This window comes from Sphaeroforma arctica (assembly GCF_001186125.1).
Source record: "Sphaeroforma arctica JP610 unplaced genomic scaffold supercont1.342, whole genome shotgun sequence".
Taxonomy (NCBI): Eukaryota; class Ichthyosporea; order Ichthyophonida; genus Sphaeroforma; species Sphaeroforma arctica.
In genome coordinates this window covers 57,908-68,872 of record NW_014040216.1, presented here as the reverse complement: position 1 = coordinate 68,872, position 10,965 = coordinate 57,908, and the positions used below count along the sequence as shown (strand labels likewise).

Below are 10,965 nucleotides of genomic sequence, written 5' to 3'. Positions count from 1 at the left end.
AGAATCGTCACTGGACACTTTGAAACCTAAGAATCGTCACTGGACACTTTGAAACCTAAGAATCGTCACTGGACACTTTGAAACCTAAGAATCGTCACTGGACACTTTGAAACCTAAGAATCGTCACTGGACACTTTGAAACCTAAGAATCGTCACTGGACACTTTGAAACCTAAGAATCGTCACTGGACACTTTGAAACCTAAGAATCGTCACTGGACACTTTGAAACCTAAGAATCGTCACTGGACACTTTGAAACCTAAGAATCGTCACTGGACACTTTGAAACCTAAGAATCGTCACTGGACACTTTGAAACCTAAGAATCGTCACTGGAAATAGTATGTATCGCAGTTGTTGCAAACAATGAATGACCCGAGTATGTATTTGTAAATAATGTATGAACAAGAAAAAACCATTGTACACACAGTATTTACTATTTCTACAGAGTGATCCCTACAAATCCCAAATTAAACAAAGATGAGTTCCCAGGCCGCTCCAGGTTGCGACGGCACAACATATGAGATCCTTACCCCTGGAAGTGGGTAAGATTACTTCGAGCACCACTTCCAAATGTAAAACGAAGTCAAAAATCTCTACTGGTCTTGTCGTCGCAAGCTGAGAAATTGCATTACTTTATCACAATAACTCTTAAGGCAATTTTTTATATTTTCATTTCGTACTGAATGGAAGTTTTACGACCGGTAAATAGGATCTGTATTATGTATATATACAAAGGCATACACACCCACGTACAACAACAAAGAAACATGCGGTGGCATAACTATATATATTTATATATATATATATATATATATATATATGTGTGTGTGTGTGTGTGTGTGTGTGTGTGTATGTGTGTGTGTGTGTGTGTATGTGGGGATGTGTGTGTGTGAGCATGTGTATGTGTATGCGTAAGTGTATGTGTATGTATATGTATATTCTTATGTATATGTATATATGTATGTATATATACTTGTTGATTCTTAAAGAAGTGCCATTTAGAAGAACCATTGTGGATTTGTATATTTACTCCTCACTTGCTATTACACACTTCCGTACAAACTTTTGTACTTGGGTTCGCATTTGATTTTGTATGAGGATAATGTTTTATCATCAGTTACTCATGTTTGTACCTTGGAATTGAACCGTTGTGTTTTAAGTGCTGAGATCACCAAAGGATCAACTGCCACTGTACACGCAACGGGAGTGATCAAGGAAACCGGAAAGAAGTTTTGGTCCACCAAGGATCCTGGACAGAAACCATTCTCATATCGTAAGGAAAATTCTGAATAGCTGGACGTATTTATATATGCACCTTATTATGCACCTGTGCACGCTTCTTCAAGGACAATTTTGAGTTATCGATACACATGTACATGGATATACGTTTCACTCCTTGAAGTCTCAATACCTTCGTTTTCACGAGATTCAATGCAAATATTTTCATGAAGTAGTTGAACATAGTTATGATTTACTCGATGCGGATTCAATGGCTCATTTTCATCACTGTGCTGATACACAAATATATCCTGCTGTTTGGAGTTCTTATACAACCTGCTGTTTGGAGTTCTTATACAACCTGCATTTACTGAGGGTGTTGTACTACTTTTGTTTTCCGAAGCGCATTGGCACACGATTCATTTGATCTGATCAGATACAGATCAAGATAGTCTTTCTACGATGTAATTTTCTCAACAACGGGATATCTTATATTTCTACACATCATCATACTTATCTACATTCATTAGATATTTTGCGATGTTTCTTTTTGTATCACAATCGAGCTCGAGTCGTAAAAAAAATACGTTGAGTTGAGTACGGGAGAGCACAATAGAACAAAATCATTGTTTTTGTATTCCGAAGAAAAGTTTCTGAGTCACTTTACTTTATATGATCCACAGAGGCTGGCGTAGGTGGCGTAATTAAGGGCTGGGATCAAGGATGCTTGGGAATGAAGGTGGGTTAACACTTTGCTACGTGTATCATGACGTTAGAAAACCCGAAATCTGAGTTGTATGTATACCGGCTAATATAGGCCTCAAATTATTCAGCGACATTCACAGATATCGCAAAAGGGAAACGGTAAAGGCAAAGCGATATTTTTGGTCGTTACAAACAGCTCAAAATGCATATAATTTTTATTTAGGTTGGCGAGGTTCGCAAGCTTGTCATCCCCGGTCATGAGGCATACGGACCAAAAGGTAGGTGCTTCTAGTTCCAATGGAGTTCTCGATATATTATAACTTTGCTATCATCATTATTGTACTTACCCCCCACTTCTTCGAAAAAGTCTCTCGCGTACTGAACCTTGATTAGCACCTATCGGTTGCTGCTGATTTCCAAGCAGAAAATTATTGAGAGCGCATCGTTTGTAGAGCACCTGTGTCCGCAGGATCGTTATTGATATTGCATCCCATTGGTAGATAGGTTATTCACTCGTCTTCTCCCTTGACGTGTATATCATAGGCTTCCCGGCTTGGGGTATACCACCAAACGGAACGCTGGACTTCACGCTCGAATGCTTAAGCGTCAACTAGGTTGAAGCCGTGCCGAATAAAATACGAATGATTTGGTTGAGGCATGAGGTATCCACTTTTAGTATATCTTATGTACTTGGAAGCATCCGTGTTCTATTGACTTTGTATGCTTGAAGAACCAGCGCTCTATCAACTTTACTTGAGTTCTGTATCTATCACCCTTGCAATATGATATCAACCATGATTATTTTATTACTGAAAGCGCAAGCTTTTCTAAGTCCCTGTCCGACTTTATCACCGATTTTTTGTCTGTCGCCAAAAAACGTCGGTGACGCCTTTTTTCCGGCTGGAATGCGTTTTGCCCATTTGAGACCCAATACAAAATATTTAATAGGCCCAAAATGTTTTTTTGCCTATTTGTAGACACCGCTAGAGTATTCTTTTTATATGTTTTATTACTGAAGGCGAAAACCGTCGGTGATGCTTTTTTTCCGGCTAGAATGGGTTTTGCCCATTTAAGACCCTTTCCAAGAGGCGTTTTGCGGCGGGGGGCTTTCCGCCCCCCTCCCCCCTCCTTTTGAACCATCCACATACACATTCATGCATCATGAACCATACAAACACACACACACACACTTATGCATACTAAACCATACATACACACACACACACTTATGCATACTAAAACCACACATACACACTTATGCATAATAAAACCACACACACACACATATATATATATATATACATATATCTATATCTATATATATATATTTATATTTATATATATGTACATATTGTACATATTATATTTATAATAATAATAATATATATATATATATATATATATATATATATATATATATAAATATATACATACTTGTGATTTATGATTATATGTACATGTACATTTACTTACACACATAGATATATCCATATAACCGAATACATAAATGCAATTGACATACACATATAAATCTATACATACTTGAACACATATATACACACATTAAAATACGCATATATACATATCCACATGTGCACACAGAAAACTACACATAAAATGCCTACATACTTTCACAAATACAAACATACATGCAAGAAATGGTTATATGCATACAAATATACACATTGACATACATAGACACGCACACCTCTCTCTATATATATATATGTACATATATATATATATATATATATATATATATATATATATATATATATATATATATATATATATATATACATATATATATATATATATATATGTGTGTGTGTGTGTGTGTGTGCGTGTATGTATGTATGTAAATATATAACTGAAAGTTGAATGTAAATGTGAATGTGAGTATGAATGTGAGCGTGAGTGTGATTAAGAGTAAATGAGTAAGAAGTGAGTATGAGTGCGACAGAGCGTGTGCGTGTGAGTGAGAGCATGTACCGTGCGTGTATTTTATGGCGAATGGCTATAAGGGCGTGTAATGTTGAATACAGTCCGTACTCGGGTACTGGTTGAGAAAGATTTTACTGTTTACATAGTACTTTTGGTCTGAATATGAACAAATGAACTACCCCTATGATTAAACGCTTTCGGTCCCTGCGGCTTCACAGCCGCGTTTTATTAGCCTCAGTTATTTCCTGTATATAATTACTATATTCTTTATATTATTATCGATTAAATGGGTTGAGTAAGCCGCCCATTATTGTACTCTGCGGTCGTTCAGGCGCGCGCAACATTGGCTGTTGATTTGACAATAGCGGTCTCTCGAATCGTATTGGGGGAACCCTCGGACCAGCTATAGGGTGACCAGGCATTGTCGGTGGCACAATACCTGCATGGCATCAACACGCATAGATTAATTTCTACTGATGTGATTATTCAATCACAAGGCACAACGCGTATACCTAAATGATTTCTGGAATTAGTATTGGTGACCACCTACCTTGTATGCTGCCTTGTGACGGTGGATACGAACCATGCTGTGATGCACGCCACGTCAAGTACTGCACCGTCGATTGCCTATCGTTTCGACGAGCCCAATCCATTACCTATATTTAGAACCAAGCACAACAGCGACTTTAATTTTCAAGTAAAGAAATATGAGCCAAGGTGTACCGTAGCTTGGTTAGATATCATCCGTGCAAGAGTGAGTGCAAAATTTTAGACTTCAACTCTTATTTGGTGCAAGTATTTACGATAGACGCTGCATCGGAAATGAAACCGACACATCCAATAAATGCCAGTTTTGCGATTCCTACCGTTCGTCCCTGGGCATCACATTGGGTCATATCCGCACCAGCCTCGAGCAAGAGGTGGATAAACTTTTCCCATCCAAACTCGCCCGAAAGATGTAAAATTGTCTGTGGAATGAGGTATAAGCCACAATCAGCCCAGATACCTTCAAGAGACGATGTGGGCTTGTTCCACGGAGTGACCTTCCGTGATAATACCGACATATAGCGAGAGTAGTCATCTGCCATGTTGGCATATTTACTCCCTAGACTACGATGATTTTGGTTGTTCGCACGATACTAAGAGCACAAGGAAGCATCACAAAAGTAAAAGGCATAAATTGATATCCAGCTCAAAATTAAAGCTCAAAATCTCGCCCGAAACGAAGAAACAACGCTACTTACAATGCCAGCCTGCTCAGCATTGTCGATAGTAGGAAGATACTCTAAGCTGCCCAAATGAGCTAAACAACGGCGACTAAGTTCTAGAAGCTGTCCTTCCAGCTTCACTATATTCAATTGCAGACTATGAAATGCAGCTTTGCTCTGCAAAGAGAAAATGTAAATGTAGTGAGCGAATATGCTGTGTATTTGGGTAAGATGCTGAGTGATGGCAGTTATGCATGCCCCATGCGGAATTCAAGGAAATAGTATTCTAATGCAGAACACGAACACCCGATACTACACGCGAGATGACCGATAAGCCTTAGATTGCGAGCAAGACAGAGAAAAAGATATCGCAGTGGTAGCAAACAATAAGGAATCTAACTACTCCTGCCGCTCATCTAATTCTCACACAAATCATGCTTCGGTTTACGTACCTTCCTGAATGAGGGATCTCTATAGCTCTGCAATTCACGATGTACCTCGAGCATTATTTTTCCAAGCGCTGCAGGCGAGTAAGCCTCCGTCGCTGCTGATATAGAGTGATTAGGGCGAATGTAAGTAACATGAGAAGGGCGTGAATTGAAAAAACAATTTCAGAGCGTTGATACAGTGCACCAGGGACTTGCGCATCCGTTCCGTAAGCGCTGTACTTATTAACACTTATTTCATTGAAGTCCCCGGAGAATATATGTACACTAAAAAAAAAAGCGCTATCGCCGATGTCACATATGTAAAACCCATTTCAAAATCATCAAAGTTGTCTATGGAAATCCAACAAACACATGAAAGTTTGTTATGCATACAAATTCCACTCAATGACCGGAACGATAACATACGTTGCTGCCGCCTAACCGGCTGTTTGTTAGTGAATAGCAGGGGACTGTCGCAGCTGTACACTTTGTCATCAATTTTGACTAAAGCGGCAGTCTGAATAACTGAGGTGCTCATAGGCGGCACTTTGAAGTGACAGTAGAGTGTCCCTGAATTTGTAACATCTAAATTATCGAATTGCGGTGTTGAATTCCCGAACGCTAAGCAGAAAAGCATATTCGGCCATCCAAACCTGCAGCACAATCGATTGATAGAACGGACATGTCAGATAGTGATAGTATCGACACAGATGAAAGATTTCACGTTGCGAGTATATACGAATGAAAACGTCACATTCTTGCCGAAAAAACGATAAATGACTAAAAGCGCACATACATCACAATCCAATTATTCACATACATTACAATCCAATTATTCACATATATTACAATACAATTATCCACATACATAACAATCCCATTATTCACATGCATTACAATCCAATTATCCACATACATTACAATACAATTATTCACATACATTACAATCCAATTATTCACATACAATACAATCCAACTATTCTCAACATTCATCCAATGATTCCCCCACAATTTTAACGGGATCATACTTCAGTATGCGCACAGCACCACATATGATATTTCACACCTCCCAATAGCACATTTAAAAACGCTCAACACCATACCTTTTTACAAGCGCCTTGTGCACATGTAACTCTGCTACCACAGTTTGGCCTTCCACCCCTTCGCTGGGTATAATATTAGTTAGCTTGAAACCCTGCAGCACAGGCATCCCATCCACTACCGTTCGGTGACCGGGACTGTCCAGTTCTGGTATCATGTCGTTAGACATGCCATTCATCAGAGGCTGCGGCCCCATGTGCCCACCATTAGGGAGTTCAGCATAGGAAACACCCCCAGGCGGATATTGTTGCAGATTATATATATTGGGATTGGAGAATCGCCCAGGTGGTGGCTGTGCATGTGGCGGGGGCACGTAGTTCGGATTTTGGCCGAGCATCGTCCTGTCTCGCACGGGCCTGTATTTGCAGGCGAGTTTTTGGTTAATGGTAGACAATAGATTAAGCTCAATTGTAAGTTCAGACTCGGATAGTACGTACTAAAGCCAACCAACACTATGGCAATTGTGGGCTTTCTGAAATCTCAGTCCAGTGCATATCCGAGAAACTAGCAGTACACAAATCAATGTATTCAAATCACACCTCTCGCTGTTTAAATTACGTGATATGGAGATAACATAACAAAATACAACTTTTACTACAAGGGACAATTCTGGAGACCTGCACCAAGTCCCACGCGTCACATACATTTCATGCATTTGCCCCGAATAGTATCTCCGGACGCCCATGTGCGGATGACCACCCATTGGGTTACGACTCTGTGGATATGATTGGAGTAGAAGACATACGTCAGTGGCATTACATAATATCAGAATGAATATATGTGTTTGCCGAAGTAGCTACTCGAATAAAGAACGAAAAAACACTCACAGAAACAACTTGTATAGTGTCTCTATTCGCCTAAAGTGTCTCTATTCGCCTAAAGTGTCTCTATTCGCCTAAAGTGTCTTTATTCGCCTAAAGTGTCTATATTCGCCTAAAGTGTCTATATTCGTCAAGCATGGTCAGGACTCCGTATTGTTCAGTATAGCTCAAAAGCACTCAAGTGCACACTATTCTCACGCCAGAGCTATTCATATCAAATAGCTGGAATAAGAAATACAATAAAAGGTTGCATACCCTGACCATGTGAGGACTCCTTAAATTGCCTATACTTCCTGTTCGTTGATAGGGTGGACACCGGTATCCCAGCCGTCCTTCTGAGTCACTGTATGCGCCTTTCTTGTGCGTCTCAGATAATCTCCTGGTACGTGGCGGCCTGGGACCATCGACGGTGATCTGCAAGGGTGTGAACATTTTGAACTCCACTGGTGAATTTCATAGGCTATGTTCGTACCGACAGTGCAACACTTGGAACTATGTAGATAATAACGCGTACGACACATTGGAACAACAGAGCTCGGAAAATTTGAACAATTCCATCATAGTTTGATATATGCAATCGCATCCAAACGTCCTTAGATGTGAACCAACATACCTTCACTTTTTGCGAAAGGATTGCCGTCACAGGTGGATCTGATTTTATATAAAACGCCACGGTGAAAGAGTGGCCCCTCCCACTGCGCCCCACAAACCGAAAGTCTTTAAATTTAGCTTCGTTTTCCTTAAACGTCGTTGTGCTGTTTTTAAGTTCGCCAAACGTCCCCCGCTTGAGATAGCAAAGTAAAAAATAAAAGAGTGGCATATCAAGCAACTGGTGAATCAACAGCAAGCACACCGACCTCAGTGAGATTGCGATTAAAGTGGACGAAGAGGGTTCGTACGCATGGCTCAAACATTGAATTAACCGTCTATAAAGCAAAACGCAACCAACTATACAGCACGTACGATATTAGCAAAGAGAATCGTCGAACTTAACATATTTCAGCAAGCAATAGATGACACGAAGTGAAAGCTAGGAGGCAAGTGCATAGTAAAACTTTCTAGGTACCTGTATCTCTGCCTTCACCTCCACCTTTGTGCCGTCCGGGATGTCTTTGGACGATAGAAGAGTCAACGTTGTGGGCAACGACTTGTTACACCTCCAGTGGTCAGGCAGGGCTTTCACTTTAAGAGTTTCTATGTTTGTGGGTAACGGTGGTTTATCTGCTTCCTTGTTCTTGCGTGCTCCGCTCTCGCTTTCTGTGCCAGCATCAGCATCTGCTTCTGCGTCCCCGTCCCCATCCCTATCCTTATTCACATCAGTCTCCTCTTCTTGATCAGTCAGCTGATGATCAGAATCTTCCCCTTGAATGGACCGACGTTTCTTGCTACTTGGTCCAAAGTCTGCGAAAGGTGAAAAGTGCACACGATCATGAAAGGTGTCGAAAAATTATGTATGTCTATCCCCAAAGTCAGGTAAGCGATTATCGATATGATGGACGTTACAGGTATAGCTGTGAACTGAAAAGCAACTTTATACAACATACGGAGAGAGGGGTGGCTAACCACCTGTGAAATGCTTAAACGGGTTATGTATAATAATAAAAATTTAACACTTGCTTCTCGTAAGCTCGTTGACGAGTGCACATTACTTTTATCGATACGTATAAAAACATATGCACACATAAATGATGCACAAGGTGTTTATTTATCTGGTGTAAATCTATATAGGGCATTTCAAAATGATTCGCAAATGCATTCTAGAAAACATGTAAACACATTCGTATTGCTCGAGTGTATATGGACTTGCACCAATTCAAGTCCAACATTTAAATACATATATACCTGTAAGAATACGCTTACATATGGATACAATGCTAGAGAAAAATATGCCAATTAAATCGACATGACAAGGTCGATCTCTACCTGTACTGTCCGGACTTCCGCCAGCGCTAGATTGTATTCTTGGAGTTTTAACAGGTTTTTCTTCTTGGACAGTCACGTTCACCGCAGATCTGAGAGCTTCTCTTTCTCTCGAGTTCGCCTGTTTGGATATGTGATCCTTTAGAGTGGTTGTAGTGCCCGTGCTTCCGCTGTTGTTGGCATCAACACCTACGTGTCTGAGAACCTCCTCAAGAGCACCGATACCAAGAGCTTTTCCAGATTCAATACTGCGACGTTTCCGGCGCATAGAATCGCCTGCAGCGCCTTGAAGAGAGAGATCATCGACTGACTGAGATGCGCGCATGGCCGCCGGAAACTTTGATTCAGCTCCTCTGCACGTGACGAGAAATAATTGATTGCAACCAATGATTAAATCGTTTTTATCTTGTTCCCTATCTGAGCGGTAGTGTACAAGAACAAAAATGGAAATAATTGTGTTGCGAGCGAAATGCAGCCACTGTGACAGCACATTGGCGGAAGACCAAGTCACCCAATACTAATGACAACCTGTGCCAATCATGATGTACACTACAGTATATCCATACTCAGAAATCAGCTTCCAATTTGCAGGCGAATCTGGAAATATACCTAAAAACACCCGCTTTGAAGAAATCAAAATCTGCACTTGCGCTATGAATCATTCCCAACCCGCTTGGACTCAGCATCTGTTTGTAACCGAAATTAATACAATGGATACGATATATCTTTCTCGAATTGTGAACAAAGCATTAAGCCAGATATATTATATTGTGAGCGGTGCTCACAATGCAGATGTTAACGTGATGAATTCACCCATTCCCATATTTCTCTAAGTTTGAAACGCTGTATGCATGGGTGGTGTAACTATGATATTGTGATAAGAGTAAAAAACGATACCAATCAATAAATACAGACTTTCTCTTTCGCCAGACTACACTTTCTCCAAGCTACATTTATAATGTAACTTCGCTCATACTATGAACTAATTAGATACACATTTGCGTGGGGTTCAGTCCATGAGTATATTCTTCATTCGCACATGAAAAGTCGCATGATCGGATGTGCGAATACCGTGGTGTTTATGCATTGGCATGGTGCCCTTGTGATTTATCATACACAGCAAAAACTTTTCTCTTCCGCTCAAGATGATATTGCTATAAATATCTTCCTAAATTAGATAGGCGACAATGTTATGCGACTCACGTTGACGAACATATGCGCAGTCATTGACTAAATCCACCATCATGAAATAACTATCATAAACATGCAACCATCCTCTTAAATACAACTTTCACTACAAAATAGGACACACGTAAGTCCACATGATGAAATACATGCGCATGAAACTTCAATCTCCGCTCGCCAAACACCTGCATGAACATAACGGGTCAAAGGCATGCGCAAACATACATACAGACTTCAATAATCATCAATTGTATCGTGTACGCGTGTATGCGCATATAATAATACAGTTAACATGAATCTATATTGCGATAAGAATGTGACGAAGTATATATAAATATATAATATATATATATATATATAATATATATATATATATATATATATATATATATATATATATATATATATATATATATATATATGTATTAGTAGTAT

At 39.8% G+C, this 10,965-nt stretch overlaps 2 protein-coding genes across 2 annotated transcripts; one reads left to right on the top strand and one right to left on the bottom strand.

The window, feature by feature from the left end:
• The first annotated feature begins 406 nt into the window (after positions 1–406).
• On the top strand, positions 407–2,716 carry SARC_05406 (peptidyl-prolyl isomerase FKBP12). The gene is made up of 5 exons (XM_014300741.1): positions 407–542; positions 1,161–1,273; positions 1,902–1,957; positions 2,147–2,201; positions 2,467–2,716. Exons 1-5 carry the CDS (start codon positions 478–480, stop codon positions 2,535–2,537), a joined length of 360 nt encoding a protein of 119 aa, XP_014156216.1. The 5' UTR covers positions 407–477; the 3' UTR covers positions 2,538–2,716.
• Positions 2,717–4,194: 1,478 nt separating this feature from the next.
• SARC_05405 (hypothetical protein) lies at positions 4,195–9,670 on the bottom strand (the record flags this gene model as incomplete). Its single annotated transcript, XM_014300740.1, has 12 exons — positions 4,195–4,306; positions 4,418–4,494; positions 4,734–4,835; positions 5,112–5,252; positions 5,528–5,622; positions 5,930–6,156; positions 6,607–6,960; positions 7,249–7,319; positions 7,681–7,839; positions 8,039–8,209; positions 8,492–8,826; positions 9,349–9,670. The coding sequence occupies 12 exons, from the start codon at positions 9,668–9,670 to the stop codon at positions 4,195–4,197; spliced, it is 2,166 nt and encodes a 721-aa protein (XP_014156215.1).
• Between the last annotated feature and the right edge of the window lie 1,295 nt (positions 9,671–10,965).

Excerpts from the sequence above, each read along its gene's own strand:
- SARC_05406 (XM_014300741.1), top strand. The coding sequence starts at position 478 with ATGAGTTCCCAGGCCGCTCCAGGTTGCGACGGCACAACATATGAGATC. Across the intron at positions 543-1,160 it reads ATCCTTACCCCTGGAAGTGG|TGCTGAGATCACCAAAGGAT; the intron begins GTAAGATTACTT and ends TTGTGTTTTAAG. Across the intron at positions 1,958-2,146 it reads AAGGATGCTTGGGAATGAAG|GTTGGCGAGGTTCGCAAGCT; the intron begins GTGGGTTAACAC and ends ATTTTTATTTAG.